The sequence below is a fragment of the Aythya fuligula genome, chromosome 2, assembly GCF_009819795.1.
Source record: "Aythya fuligula isolate bAytFul2 chromosome 2, bAytFul2.pri, whole genome shotgun sequence".
In the NCBI taxonomy this organism is placed as follows: domain Eukaryota; kingdom Metazoa; phylum Chordata; class Aves; order Anseriformes; family Anatidae; genus Aythya; species Aythya fuligula.
In genome coordinates, this window is record NC_045560.1 from 111,258,399 (window position 1) to 111,274,666 (window position 16,268).

General features: G+C 39.4%; 1 protein-coding gene across 4 annotated transcripts in view; it reads left to right on the forward strand.

The window, feature by feature from the left end:
- RB1CC1 (RB1 inducible coiled-coil 1) overlaps positions 1-16,268 on the forward strand; it is a 117,266-nt gene that overhangs the window by 43,350 nt on the left and 57,648 nt on the right. For all 4 annotated transcript variants that reach the window (XM_032180790.1, XM_032180793.1, XM_032180791.1 and 1 more), the window contains exons 2-3: positions 11,723-11,838; positions 13,736-13,863. In XM_032180790.1, coding sequence (XP_032036681.1) covers positions 13,793-13,863 — 71 coding nt within the window. In that variant the 5' untranslated portion in view covers positions 11,723-11,838; positions 13,736-13,792. The remainder of the gene's footprint in view (positions 1-11,722; positions 11,839-13,735; positions 13,864-16,268) is intronic.

The following is a 16,268-nucleotide window of genomic DNA, read 5'->3' on the forward strand; positions in this document are numbered from 1 at the left end:
GGAGGAGCCCTGGCAGCGAAGTTGGTCCGAGGGATGACTCAGCCGGCCTGTGCCTCCCGAGCAGGCAGGCAGGGTTAGTGCTGGTGAGGGCTGACCGGCTGCCGGCTCGCCCCTTGGCTGCTGTCTGCTCCCCTGGGGGCCAGCCGTCCCCTGGTTGTGACCCCAGAGTTGTGCCGGGGGTGCAGCTGCTCACCTGGGTGCCGGGGGGGCAGAGCCTGGCGTCGCCGTCTGTCTTACCTTATCTAGAGGTTAAAGGAAAACAAACCGAGGTGCTGAGCAGTAACCTTGGCGTGTTAGTTTAGCCCTCTGTTAGCCCTGGTTGTTTTTACTCTGCCGTCTGTTTCGTGCCTGGAGTAACCAAGCGGTGCCCTCGCATTGGAAGTTTTGCCTGTGTTTCGTTTTGGGAGGTTGGGTGGCTTTCCCACCCCTGCCTAATATTGGGAGGAGGTGGTTGGCGTGGCAGGCTTTCTGGAAGAGCTACGCCTCCGAAATCAGTCGGTTGATTGTGCAGTAGGATACCCCATGTGTGTTGGAGAAATCACAAAGGTAGAAGATGAATCTTAAGAGTTTGTGTAGCTGGGCAGTGTTATGAGGAGTACTAGATACTAGAAACACCTGGTAACAATTAAGCAAGCTTGTGCACTCCCGTGATACATCCAAGCTGTGAACCTAAAATAAATTAATACCTAGTACTTTAGGATGTTTTCAGAAGATGAAGCACATCAAGAAGGGTTTTTGCCATTGGTTAATGCTTTCTCATAAACTTTAGTGCCAAAGAGCAAACACTAACAAGAAAGAAATTGGTTGTATAAGTCATTGTATTTAGTATAAAAGAAAGCATGCAGAGGATACATTTGTACTTACACTAAACACCATCTAAAGGTCCAGATGGTTTTATTTTATTGGGAATAGTGAGGAGAATTTACCCGAGGGCATGGAGAAAGGGACTTCAGGAGGGCCAGTTATAGAGCCAGAAATAGAAGCAGGAACCTTTGGGATAATGGATTAGTGTAAGATAGACGTAACTGCACTTTGGAGGTGTGTTATCATTCTACACTTTGTATAAATAGCTGTACGCCTTGTAGGTTTAAAAAAAAAAAACAAAAACCAACCAACCCCACTATATGTTGTGCTGTAATCTGTTGGTCTGGCCTTTTGCTCGGCGCAGATTTGGGTTAGTAGTGTCTGAGATCTTCCTCAAGGGGCTGGCTCTCTCCCCATGTCATGTTACCATATTTATAATTAGAAGTGCACGAAGCAGATTTGCGCCTACTGGAGGAGAGGGCAACGGTTATTTTGAGGTCTTTTGTGGTGTCTGTTTAAAGCATGGTTTGTCCCTGCATGTACTCCAAACATCGCTGAGGTTATGCATAGCTTTGCAAAACTTGAAGCGAAAAGCATGGTTTCTAAGCTATTTGCAAGTTTCTTAGAATTTCAGTTATTCTGGTTAAACTGGAGGTAGGTTTATGTGAGAGGATAGGAATGGTGTGTGTCCTTCTGCTCCTTTTGATATGAGTGACAGAGCAGGATCATTGGAGAGTTCTCCTTACGTTACCCCGTGGGGTTGGGTGTTATCAGCGTGGTCTTAAGCATTTGTTTTTAAAGTAATAATTTTAGTGGACGGCTGGCTCTGCTCTGTGAGGATCTTGAGGTTTGTATTGCAAAGTTTGGGTTTGCTCACGTACTAAGGTAAAATGAACCAGGGGGTTCATTTTGTGTGAGGTGGGTACTCTGAAAACTATAGCTTGCATACCCGGCTGTCTCATGAGCTGCTCCAGAGTCATTTGGACAGTGTCCAGGCTGCCGTGCCTCTACTTCTGCATGTGCATGCCCGAGAACAGTTATGCTCCTGATGTTGGTCTGCAGCTCTACGATATTACACGAGGAGTTTCCAAAAAGGGGGAGGAAAAAAAAATCTAATACCCTACCAACTTTGCACCAGAGCATTAGTGGTTAGTGGGGTCCTTAGAAGTAGTAATCTGTGAAGAAGCAAAGCTTGATTACAAGATGCAAGCTTACATAATGTTGCATGATACTGCAAGGCCTGGTTGAATGCACTGATACCAAGCAGGCAAAAAAAATAAACACCAAAACATCTAAATTACTAAGCTAGTTGCTAGAGGTCATGCGTGCGTTTTGTAGCCAATTTTTCAGAGTAATAATTTCCGTGTACAAGTTTTTATGAACTCTGTGTCATAAAAGCTTGCGGTGCAATTGATGGCGATAGAGAAATCACTAACAGTAACTTGTTCTGGGAACTAGTGAGGGATTCTGTGGTTATTGCGAAAGTCACTTGTCTATGGGCTAACTCATATCGCAGATGTGCTTTTAGTTCAGTTTTTAGCTCAGTTGGAAGACACTAGCTCTGTATCAGCTGTTTCCCTTTGTAAGCAGGGTTGGCAGTGGATGTATTTTGATGTTTCCTGAAGATAATGGGATTTCAACATATCTGGATTGTTACTATCTAAATTAAATTGTTGGCAGTTGTTGACAGAAATATCAAAACAAATTTATTGATATAAAAACTTTTGCTCAGAGATTCAGGTGGGGCTGGTTGCTTTTGGCTGTTTAGGAGAAGCCCCTGGGGTATCGGGAGAACTCTCGCTTGTCTTCTGTCCATCTCCAGGTGTGTATTTTCCTTTTTGTTGTTGGGGATTGCAGTTGGGGTTTGTGTTGCCCCAGCAGGGTTCTGAGCTCAAGCAATGACAGTTGCTAGTGGAGCTTTTTTTATGTGCATCCAGGATGCTGACAGTTTCTTCTGGGAAGAGATTTTGCAGCTGGGCCTGCTGCCTTTATCACATCAAGGTAAAATGATTACAGGATGCTGTATGTAAGTCTCTAGTAGCTGGTGTACCTAGAAAATCAGCTGTTGTAAGAAGTGGTAGCCTGCTTTCTGTGACTTGAAGTGTTACATGAATTTTTCTCCAATATGTATTGATTACCTGTTGATTGAAAATAAAATGTAAAGCTGCTTTGTTGGCTAGGTGGGGTCCAGATGTCTTGCTGTGTTATGCCACTCTGACTTCAGAACTTTTCTTGCTATGAATAGCTTTTCTTACCTGCTGAGGATTATTTTTGAAACACTTTCTGCTTTTTTTTTTTTTTTTTTTTCCTGGAGACTGGGAAAGCTTTGGCAGTGTGTGTGGGAGTAGTGTGTTCATTATTTGAATTGCCCGTTTTTTATTTGGACAGATGAGTTGGAACTAGTGTCTATATGATAGAAACACAGTACAGCAATCTTCATTACTACTCTTAAAGATGTGTTTGAAAGGCCAGCATGGTGTTTTCAGTTTGAACAGATTGAAAGCAATGTGTATTTTTGAGGTAGAAAGTGGCGCTGGAGAAGTAATTAAAGGGCAAGTTTGGCTTCCATCACGAATTCACAGATCAGGCCTCTCTTAGCAAAGCTGCAATATGAAATCTGTTCAGGATGGCACTTTGCTGAGACCTGATTTCCATGAACATTTGAGATAGCTGCTTCTAAATTCCCAAATTTTGTGTTCACATTCTGTTTCGTAACTGATCTTATCTTGTAACTTATCTCCACTTTTTATATGGCTGAATATGTTTGTGCTCCATTCTGTAAAATATGCTCTTGTCTATTGCATATGTTGCAGAAATGGCTGCAGCAATTTTTATTCTTTTTCCTTTTTGAATGGCAGTGTTTCCCTGATATTGCAGGGATTATAAATGTCAGTGTTTTATCTCAAATTTTATTTTGGGTTCATTGCTGCCTACTAGCTGTGATGGTACGTCAAAAGTATGGATATTTGTTTCTTACTTAGTGTAGTTGTGCTTAGGTTAGGCAGTTTACACTGATAAAATGGTGCTTGTATTGTTCCAGTTTTCCTTCCATCTTCCAGTGTGTGTATTTCTATTAAATTCAGATGAAATGAAGGTGGTTATGTAAGAATATATTGTGTAACTGGACTAGCAGCTCTTTTACAGTATATTATGCTTATGTCATTGTTATATTGCAAGTATTTTACTAGTAAACTCGAGATGATTTGTCTATTGTAATTAAAAATATTCTGTCCAGATACTTGTGTTATGTACTAATTGGAAGAGACTTGATGTAAACCCAATGAACACTTCTTTACACAAAAAAAAAAAACACTAAAATATCACAAAACTTCTCAGATCTCAGTCTGAGCAGAAAGAGGGGGTGGAGTGTGTAAATTTTTCTTTACTTATGTGGAAGACTCAGAGATAAAATACACTTTTTTTTTTTTTCAATTTATAGGCATATGATACAACAAAGCAATTTCACATTAATGGTCTGTCAACAACATGACCAGGGTTTAAAAAGGTGGGGGTGTGGTTGTCATATATAAAGAGTTGTGGGTTGGTTTTGTTGTCTGTGTACTTTTTTGTCAGAGGTTATCTATTTCGTAAGTTGGTGATATTCCACGGAAGGAATTATTGATGCACTTTGTTAGTCGTTTTAAACTGCCAAAGATTAAGCCAAGAAAGGTAAAGAGGCTAGTTGAAGTTAAATTTAACTTCAAGAAACTGTTTAATAATATTCTTCATACCCATCCTGCACTTCTTCTCATTTTTTGATACATTAATGTTATCTTTCAGATTGATTCCAATGGAGACCTGAAGAAGATTTGTAATTATGTAATATGCAAATAGAGCAGTAAGCTGGTTTGCCAAAAATCTAGATGTGTTTTTTTTTGAAATGTGTTCATAGGGAGGATATGAACTCTGCATGTTCATAACTATCCATATGAGGAATAAAAAGTTTGAAAACGTTTTGGAAGTTGCTGATTGTTTGAAGAGTTTACCAAGGCTATGGGAGTATTCTTTCTAACTTGCTACAGCAAAGTAATCCTGTTTTCTGCATCTATGGAAAGTTGCACAACTGAAAGCTGATGCAGGGAGAGGAGCAGAAGGACGACTGGCTGAGGAGAAGGGACGCTGCTGCTCGTGCTCTAATCAGTGTTTGTGATCATGGTCTTGGTTAGCCAGAGGGAGAGTGGTAATGAGGAGAGGCATTGGTGCTGACTTGTCTGATTTTGATGTAAGAAGTAAAGGAATTTTTTGTTGGCTGTTTCTTACAGAATTGTTTGCAAACACTGCATAATTTTCATGCTAATTATTTTTAAAATAGCTTGTTACAGGGAAACCTCCCCACCAGTATGGAGTCAGTGAGTAACTTGAATAAAACCACCTGAAGCTCTACATACCCAAAAGCACCATTCTTTGCAAAGTATTAATCTCCATAATTGGAGGGAGATGTGTAGTCTGGCAAAATTACAATTAAAAAAAAAAAAAAAAAAAAAAAGCTGACTAAACCTGCAGTTAACTTTGCTAAAGACAAAGTTGCAGGCAGCTGTGCAAAGACTGTTTTCATCAATTAAAAAAAAAAAAAAAAAAAAGCACTTTTACAAGCTGTGGGCTGTTTCCTAGCAATAAGAATGTCAGAAAACCTTGGTTTGTTTTCCAACTTGTTAACCGAGGCACAGAAATTTCACTTTCTGACAGATAAGAGATGTGGCGTTTTGCAAAAGCCAGTAAACTTTTTTATTTTTTTTTAAACTGTTGGAGGAGAAAAACTTTTGCCTGATTCTTTATGTGGATCGTGTTTTGGCACAGATACAGTGAAAAGAGTAATGTAAATAGACGCTAACCCCTCACAACTGAAGTTTTATAATTATATGCATACAGAATCATGACATAATGTCTAATCATGTACATTTTGCCTCATAAAAGTGCTTGAAACTATTCTTTTCCTACAGTTCCTGGTGTGAGTTCTGTCTGAACTTGAAAGAAGCTGCATTATTTGGGCCAACTCAATTTTAAAGCTACTCTTTGAGGTGTGGTGTGTTCTTACCTGCCCAGCTGCAGTCGCTTCGGGTCTCGTGCTCTTCCACCCTCGGTGGCGCTGGGGACCTCTGAGGGTCCTTGGAGAGCAGAAATAAAAGTAGGAATGGCTCTTACACTCTGAGTTACCGAGTTCTGAAACTCCTCTCCAGTGAATTGGGAAGTAGGGACTCGGGCACGTTTCCTGCTTCCTGTGCAGGACTGCGGCTCCTTTCCTGCGCTCGGAGAGGAAGGGACTTGCTTTGCTGACCAGCCTGCAGCTGTGAGGGCTGCTAACAGGGCAGGGGCTGTTGGAGGCGCTTTAATTAACTAACCGCTTCTGTGCCTGACGCACATCTCAGCACAGTATAAATAGAGCTCCAGATGGCACCTTGCAGATGTCAGGGATTGACAGCCTTTCTCGAAGACTACTATGTTCTGGCTTCAACATGAGTTTTTTAGGACTTGTTGTAAAGTGGCCGTGGGAGATAGGATCTCCACCTGGAGTAATATGCATCTTGGGCATTAGGTGTGGCCTGGTTTAAAACTTTGAAGGGATGGGCGATGAGGTTTCTCTTCACATCTGGGTCAGGAGAGGCCCTGCTGTATATTCATCAGGCAGCACAGCCAGCTGTATGCTGGGCGGCATCGAAAGCAGCATAGCCAGCAGGTGGAGGTGGAGATTGTGCCCCTCAGCTCGGCTCTTGTGAGGCCCCACCTGGGGTGCTGCATCCAGGTCTGGGGCCCCCAGCATAAGAAGGATGTAAGGCTGGTAGAGCAGGTCCAGAGGAGGGCCATGAGGATGATCAGAAGGCTGGAGCACCTCTCCTATAAAGACAGGCTGAGAGAGCTGTGGATGGTCAGTCTGGAGAAGAGAAGGCTCTGGGGAGACCTTACAGTGGCCTTCCAGTACCTAAAGGAGGCTTACAGGAAAGCTTTGGAGGGACTCCTTGTCAGGGAGTGTGCTGACAGGACAAGGGGTTAATGAATTTAAATTAAACAAGGGTAGTTTTAGACTGGACATGAGGAAGAAATCCTTCACTCAGATGGTGGTGAGGCACTGGCACAGGCTGCCCAGAGAAGCTGTGGATGCCCCATCCCTGGAGGTGTTCAAGGCCAGGTTGGATGGGACTCTGAGCAACCTGGTCTAGTGGGAATTGCCCTTGCCCACGGCAGGGAGGTTGGCACTAGGGGATCTTTAAGGTCTCTTCCAACCCAAACCATTCTATGATTTATTGAAGAAGTTTGGAATTTGTTTTTTGAAGTGCCTCTTAAAGCATGTTTCCTTTCAGTTGCCCAGATAAGGGTATGCATTTGCATTGTGTTTCAGAAATGAAGCGGTTTGTGTTGCTAAAAATATTAGGGAAGAATGTTGTGAGGTCATCCTGTCTGTTTTTCTGGATAGTTGCAGTGGTCTTTTGCAAAATTAAGAGGTTTTTGGTTGCATTGGTGGCAATAATGAGGAAAGCTCCTTGACGTCTGCTTTTAGAGATGATCTTAACAGTATGAAGAAAGATGTTTTTCTCCTTAAATTCAGCTTTAGTCTCTGTTCACTCTCCTTTGATATTAGGAAATGTGATGTTAAGTCCTTTGCTTCTGAAGTGAGGTGTGGAAGATCAAGAGATTTTTATTTTTTTTTGAGAAGGGCACCAGAAAAAAGGAAAGCAAATAGAGGCAGAGATTTGTAGAAGAAAGCAAATTGAATTGGAAGGAACATTCTGTGCTAGTCTACTACTTTGTCTATTATAGAGTTGCCTAAGTTGAAGTGAAACAGGAAATCCTGCTCAGAGGAGAGCAAGGTGAAATCACAGGAATTGCAGCAGCTCAAAGGCAAAATTTAAATTTTTGCTGCATGGACATGAAGGGCAGCTTAACAAAATGATAATGTGCTCCAGAGTTGGTTCTCAATCCCCAGAGGTAACAAAGGCATATCCTTCTAGAGGAGAGAAGTACTTCAAATAAGATGCTCAGTGAATGAGGAATACATCATGAGTCTTTTTAGCACGTGACAGTCTTGTCGGACTCTGCCTCGGATGAATTGTCCTTGTGGCAGGTAGGAATTCAACAGTGATCTCCAGTGAGAATCCAGACCCTTGTAATCACAGGTAACATTTGTGACTCATATTGGAGGCAATATCTATTACCTGTAACGTAGCCTCAGTAAGAGAAGAGAGCTATCCTTTATTAGCTTATACAGATGATGTTCATAAAGAGCTGTTACAATGTCTAATAATTAGCAATGTGGATAATTTCAGGCTTTTAAGTGAATAACAAGGGTACTGCCCTGCTTAAGCTAGTTCTGTCTGATTTTAGAGCCATGCTCCTTCCTACCTGGAGATAAGTATGGGGGCAAGGAGTTCGGTCTCCTTGGTCCTCTCTGACCTTGGTGGTGAAGTAGTGTTGAGTACAGCACTTGCTGTGCAGATATGAAGTAACACTTCCCCACTAAAAGAACGGTACCCTATACTGCTGACATGTTGCTGTTCCCTCTTGAACCCGTGGGCTTTAAGGGAAGCCATGACTTTGGCATAATTTAGATTAAGTTCTAGGTGCTTAAATAAAAAATGATTAATAACTTGGATTACAGATGAAACTTGAAGAACCCAGTTTATAAAGGAGACATGGAAAATGAGATGCCAACAAACAAAAAAAAAAAACACACACAAAAAAATACACAAACTGAAATATGAAAATACATTTTATCAGGTATCCTCTATAATAAAGTGAAATTGATGATGCCCCTTTAAACACAAAGAGCAAAGGTAAACATTGGTTGCTGTCTTTGTCACACCCTGCTTGCTGTATTTTAGTGTTTGGGTTAGTGAAGTTGGAAAGAATTGTTCTGTGAAGCAGCGGAGCAGTCGGTGGGAAGGTGGAGCAGGGATTCTGCACTTAATGGGAGATGTGGATGGTTAATGTAGCCATAGGATTATATGTGGAGTGCTGTGAGACCCATGATGTCTGTGCTGTAGTTACAAAAAGGAAAGGTTTGTAAACAGACATTCATTTCCTTTTACAGATGTAGAAATAATAAGCATATTCTGAACTAAATAAGCAACATTTAAAAATTTTTAAACAACATACGTTGAAAGTATTGATCAACACAGACTTCAAAAGTTCTCGGTTGTGTTTTGGAGTTTATATTGGATAGGACAAGCTTGCAATATTTTTGTGAAGTGAAGCAGATGTAATTGTATTGCAATGTAAGCACAACATAGAGCAGTGAAATAAATATTATATTGTCAGCATAACATATTCCCAGCTGGTTTTGGTGTTAGCTAATGTTACAAAATACACATCTGAGTTACTTCGTGAAGGTTTTCCTGCTTTGTGCTATTTTCACTTCACTTTTTGTCATCTTAATCTTTTTCTTACATTAATTTCTACCATTTTCTGTCTGCTCTGGCAGTTATTGCTCTGACAGCAATTCTTCTTTTCAGGCTTCTGGCTTTCTAAAATGATGTTGTTAATAACTCCTGGGTGCTGATCATACAAGCTTCCACCCCATGACTCGAAAGATCTTATTTCTATGATAGCATTGACCTAATAGTGCAGGCAGGTCATGCAGTTCAGACAACAAATCTGGGTAGACGAGTCATTTCGTTACAGCTTCTAATTACTTAATTAGAAGCTTTGAAGACAAGTTTTTTTAACTTTGTTTTAACAAGTTTTTTTTAACTTTTTTAACTTTGAAGTTAAAGGCTTTGTCTTCAGTAGTTGTCAAACTCTGTAATTTTTCAACCTCTATCAAAATGGCTGAAAATAATTTAGCAGTGTAGCGCTAAAAAGCCTAACAAACACTTGTAACACTATGTAGAAGTGTAACACTAAAGATTGTGAAATTCTCTTAACAGCCTATTGAAGTAATGCCAGCAGAAGAGTAATAAAATGTATTTGTTTATGGGTATATTCTGTTGACAATTGACTGTTCCTGTTTTTTCACTCCAAGCTTACATTAAAAACCTGTGTTGCTGCTGAATCATATTCTTGGAATCGTATTCTCGAATTCTAGGAACAAACCTAAAAGCTAATTTGTGGAATGGAGCTGACTTTACTTGTGTTAGCCTACTTTACCCTTTTTGAAGAAAAAAGATTTAGGCACCTGTGACTGAATTTCGTCACCCTTTAACTAATCTTGGACATTGTTGGGCAAACTCAGGCAGGCATTATCCAGAGATGCAAGAGTAGTGAGAGCTCTCAGTGTTAAGTTTCTTCAAGTGTTGTGAAAAGAGGCAGCTGGGGAGACTCTTGGTGTCTTGTCTTCAGCTGATGCCCTTCTGCTGAAGGGAGGGCCGCAACCTACCTTTGTTATTCCTTAGGGAAATATTGCAAGGAAACTCAACATTCAAAGGATATATTTTCTAAAACCTTGCCTCACATGACTCCTCTATTCGTGGAAGTACTCACTGAATTTTGTGGCAACCTTGGGAGTGGGTAAACTCTACTTTTTTTTTCCTTTAAATAGTAACCTAACAGTGTGAACATACAGATTTGTCCTGCTTGTCTGAGCATAATTCTGTTCCCTCAGGGTTGTTTGTTAGCTTGTCTGTTGAAGTGTTGGGTGGAAGAAACAATACTTGGTTTCTGTCTTCTGAATGGTCACAAAGGAATTAGGATAAAGATTATAGTACTGGGGTCCTTCTTTGTGGTAGAAGTAGTTTCTTATGACTTGTGGTAACACCCATTACTTCAGTCTAAAACAAGTATTCCTGAATTTATTTTGCTTGAGTACAACAGCTGATAGCCAAAGGAGGATGCCTCAGTTAGTACTTTTCCCAATGGTGATACTTCAGCACATTGCTTTTTTTCATCTTCTTGCACCTTTACTTCTGACTCTGTGATGTGTATGCCTTTGAATGGGAGGAAAGAGGGAGTGTGCAGGAATGGAGGAAGATAAAAGCTCAAATAATGACCTGCCTGACAAACTGCCATCTGTTCCATGCACGTAAAATGCAGTTGTGTAATCTTCCCCTCGATCACAATGTTTACAAATTTAGGATGAAGAGAGTTTGTTTCCAATTTACTGTTAGAGGCATGAGTTGCGTAAAACAAGTTACATGTTCTAATGGTTTTGGGGCTTCAGCAATCCTATTTTTAGTAGTGGATTATCACCCTTTATAGTGCCTGATCATCTTCTCAGAGAGCTTGCTAGGGTATTAACGTGGCAGAAATAATGTTTGTTTCAGTTTGATTGTGCACTTTCCTGACTGCTGTTGCACCAGTTGAGCTGAACGGGTTACTGAGCCCAGTTGCTTGTCACCGCCTCCTTGCCAAGGGCTCCTTCTCCTTCAGCATGCTACCTAACTGATAGCAGTTAAAACGAACTAAACTGGCTTTAAAAGACCACTTTTGCTGATCTGGCTCACTTTGATTGTTGTATTACTAACAGTGTTTCGGGGAGAGGAAACCCCTGGCAGAGATGCCAGTGATGAGCAGCTGGATCTGGTAACATCTTCAGTTTAGGGAAATGCCTTTTTACTCTGGGTTTTCTTAGATCAATTGCACGACATTCTGACTTACGTTGCTCTTAGCATCGTATCAGCATTTTGCACCAGTTATAAAAAAAACAAAAACAAAACAAAAAAAAAACATGCTTTTAGTTAATGGAAATGCAAGCAATTCTTTTTAGTGAACCAGCTCTACCTCCTTGTAAATACTGAAAAATGTTGCGATGATTTTAAATTGAACTAATGGGGAAAGTACCAAGGTGTGTAATAGCTTTGTGTAGACTTACAACTTGATGTCAATGTTTAAAAAAAACAAAACAAAACAAAAAAAAAAAAACAACACAACACTACATAATTCTTTCTAGTATTGGCATATACATTGGCTTCAGTGTTAAACACTGCGATAACCATAAAATCCTGATGTTTTCATGGTGCTAGTAATTACGTTCTGTATCTTTTCTTTACAGATCTTCTCTGGTTTTGAATAGTCATGCTACTCTGTTGCCAAAATCAAGTAAAGCGAGCAGGCGTCTATTCTCCCTGTGTATTTGAAGAAGGTGATAGCTTTGTATAGTGCCTGAAGGTAATTCTTTCTTTGCTTGAAGTTGAAAAGTTTGAGACTGTTGCGTGCGTGGCGGATGCTGTCATAAATATTTTTGATCTTGATGCTGTTTTTTCTTTAGAACCTTTAAATGGTTAGCCACAGTGTTAAAGATAGGGTGTATCAATTAAAATTTCACTTTCTGTACATGAATAAATGAGGTTTCAAGACAAATTGTCTATTAAATACCACTCAGGCTTGCAAAGTAATGTTTCTGTAAAAACTAGATACTAGACAAGTATTTTACTCTGTTTAGGTGAGAAAGACAAGAACAGCAGCTTTTATGTGCTCTGTGGTACTTGTTTTAAACGTTGTATTTAACATGTCTATTTCTAATTTTATGTGGACCATGGTCACAAATAATACCATTTACCAGATGAACTCACTCTGTGCTTGTGAGACTGATTTAAATTCTCTGGCCTAAGCTATAGAATTATAATGAATTACTGCTAATATGTTCTTGAGATTCAAGAGTTTTTATATGTCTAGCATGTGTCTTTATAGAGTATATTCTTTACTGAGGCTTTTTTTTTTTTTGACAGTTCTCTTTCTAAGCCTTGTTGTTAAAATGCACCTCTTGACTAGTTTATGTTCATACTTGGAAAGTGTGCAGAAAACCATTCTTGAAAAAAAAGCTGTTATGACTTTCTGGAATTGTTCTTCTGGTAGAACTACCTTCTGACCCCTCACACGCTTTAACAGTTTTGTTATTTTTCTTTGTGGTCTGTCAGGTTTTTTGCCTGTGTAGACAAAGATAAATGCAATTTAAAACTCATTTTAAAATAATGCAAGTAGCTGTGCAGATCTTGTGCGTTTTCCTCTTATTTCAGGGAAAGAAGGATGACTTACTCTTCCTGTGAAGTAATTTAATCAAAAAAGTCATTCTAATAATGATGTAGGGGTATTGCTGAGGCTAAAGCATCCCCGGTTTAACTTTTCATTGCTCTTTCCACATCAAAATAAAAAAAAATAAAAATAAAAATGCATTGCATTAGTGGCTGCAGTGACAGTGTGCTTTTGCAGCCACTCTGTTAGTGTAGTGAAAAAGGCCTGGAAGGATGGAGTATTTCAGGGGTAGAATATCAGATTAGATCTCAGAATGTCTTGCAAAGCAATTAAATGTTTTTCTTCTATTATGTACTCTGGAAAAACATGTGCGTGCTTATAGTCATTAATCCAGAAACTTGTAGGGTACATGACTGAAAATGTCCGATGTTTCTTTGATCACTCCATAGTGGCTAGTAGTGACTAAGAAGGTAGCTACAGATTTAGCTACTGAAAACAAATGAAAACCTGTAGGGTTTTTTTTATGTCTGTAATTACCTAATAGTTTTTAAAAACTAGTTTCAGCAATTTTTTGTTTGATATTGTTTCTATATATCTGAGAGGAAAAAATTATGCATAGGGATAAGTAAGCTTTGTAGGGAGTTGTAGGTTGGGGAATGAATGCTTACAACGTAGACCATGCTGCTATTTGTAAAATGTAGAAAAGATAACTGGAAATGACTGTATCTGGGGATTTAAAAATGTATTTCGTATCTGAGAAAAGCCAGGTAATCATCTGAGATGATGGCCTCTGCAACTGAAAGTTGTCTTCACCTCTCCTTCCTGTCTTTCCCCAGTGTATACTATGGAAATAGTATGTGTTCTGTATGGGCTAGAAATGTGTTCTAGCCCATTCGCATATGAGAAAGCCTCCTGTGCCCATGTTTCTCGTAAGAGAAGCATCTGTATGTGTAGTATCAGCTAAAGAACTGCGGAATATGAAAGCTGATGTGTTAACCCACTATATGTCTGAAAGTATTTCTTTCAAAAAGCATGTACGTGCTTTTTCATAACTCATATGTGAAACTAACACTTTAATCTTTTTTCTTTTCAGTTTCTAGATGATTTTAACAGTGGAAGTTATAAACTTCGGAGACTTAAATAAATCATCATGAAGCTATATGTATTTCTGGTCAACACTGGAACTACCCTAACCTTTGACACAGAACTTGCTGTACAAAAGTAAGAAAGTAAATTCATCCCGTTTTATTTCCTTAATAAATAAGTGGTATATGCTATGTTTTTTAATGAGTTCTTGAACGTTGATATTCAACTGTTTGTTGTGTATGTCCACATAGTTTCCCCCTAGGTTTTCATGTATTTCAGTGAATTGGGGATGTTTTTTATTAGCATTTTCAATGCCTTGCAGGTGGTTGTGCTCCTGAGATCCCATGAAAGAGCAGGGAGGTTACTTTCTGCAGCAGTGACATAGGGTGTAGGTGTTATTTACTTGATCTTAGTGCAGTCTGGTGTTATACTTGGGATTGCGTTTTGGAAAAAACGTCAGATTTACTTCTGGTGTTCTGTGATCTTTTACTGAACAGCATTTTTGATTTTTGCTTATTGACATCATAAAATAAGTTCTGTGGATTGCTTTTTCTACTTGCATCCTTAGGAAAATGTGTTCTAGATGCTGAAGAACTGGAATATAATTTTTTGTCTTATGTCCAGGATGGGAAAAACTTGGTTCTGTCATATGTTATAAGGCTCTAACATATCTTACAGCATTCTTCCTATCAAACAAACTTACAGACTGTGAACTACTTGAAATGTGAGCAGTGTTTTAGGTTCCCAGTTAAATCCCAGCGACTTCACAACTTCTTGTTTCACCACAAATTAAATACATCTTGCAACCTTAATGATGCTTTAGAGAGACCTAGATATACTAAGTGTATTGTAACATCTACCCTTGTTCTCATGTAGAATGCTGATCTAATACAATAAATCTTGTATAACATCATCATAGCCCATGTGCACTGGAGCTAGCAAGAGCCAACCTAACCTGCTGTTTTCATATTCGATCAGTGGTGAATGAGTTGCAAGTGATTCATGTACATGCTGTTACATGTGTTAGATAATGCTGATCGAAAGACTTCCATGGATTTTGTAATGGAGTCCATTGTTTCCATACTCCTGAATTTCTGTATGTAACTTTCCAAATTCACTTGTTGAGTCAAAATTTTGAAACTTTTAGGCTGGAAGAGCCCTAACACTGTGTGCGTTGAATGATTTTGCATGCTGTCTTGCAAAGCTAACTGAGGATATTATTGAGGATGAAATAAAATACCACAGCCATTTTGGATCTACTGAGTCATGAAGCTTGTGAAGGGACTAGAAAATAAGATATGAGGAGTGACTGGGGGAACTGGGGTTGTTCAGTCTGGAGAAGAAGAGGCTGAGGGGAGACCTAATCGCTTTCTACAACTACCTGAAAGGAGGTTGCAGCAAGGAGGATGAGACTCTTTTCTCAGGTGGCAACACAATTAAAATGGCCTCGGGTTGGTGACACAATTAAATGGCCTCAGGTTACTCCGGGAAAGCTTTAGATTGGAAATCAAGAGAGGGTGGTTAAGTATTGGAACAGGCTGGCTAGGGAAGTGTCACCATCCCTGGAAGTATTTAAAAGATGTTCTTAAGTACCACATCCACACATGGGTTAGAGGTGGACTTGGAAGTTTTAGGTTGATGGTTGGACTTGATCATAAGTGTATTTTCCAACCTAAGTTATTGCACGATTCTGTCATTTGCAGATGTGTCAGTACCTCTTTGTGTCATCTAGTACATTGAGATCTTAAAATTGCCTAAATCATGGTGAGGTGCAGCATCTGAACTGCCAGACAGGGTATCTAATAGCATGGCATGGACCAACTTTTTGCTCTGTCTGATATTTTTTGAGGATAAACTGGTGGATGAGACAAAATACAAGGCATTTCAGTTGAGTAGTTTAACTTTGTATTCTGAAAAACTGTATAAACTTGCTCTTTTTAGCAAGACCTTTTTCTTGGGTTCTTTGGGTCTCCTTGTATGTGAACAGGCCAATCAATTTTCCCAATGAACATGAGAATGATAGGTGAGTTCTTATAACACAGCTAGTGAGTATGAGCTTGTGTTTGAGGTTTTTGTAGTGAATTAATTTTGTCATCACAGCTATTTTAGGTAATAGATACCTCTTTTTTCAAGTACCTTATAGGCAGTAACTTTGTTTTGCTTCCTGCTAATTATATCGAAAACAGTGATGCTTACGTTGATTATTCACTTGATAATCTGAAGCCTTTCAGTGCTTTTGCACAGTTGTCACCACAGTGTATTATAGTTTTGGTCAGTTACTGTATCATATTAATGAATTCTTAATTATTTGTTTCTTGGAGATAAAGTCTAGAATTGTTCAAGTAAGCAGTGTCATAAAGATGTCATCACCTGAAATTGAAGCTGCTAGGATGGAGGACGAAAGTAGGGATGGCTTATTGGTCTACTGTTCTTGCATTAAACATGTCTGCAATGTTTATATGTGTTTGTTGCGTATGCATTGATTGAATTTCCTGTAAGTTGAGCATTATACTGCACTTCATGTACTGTAAATCAATCAG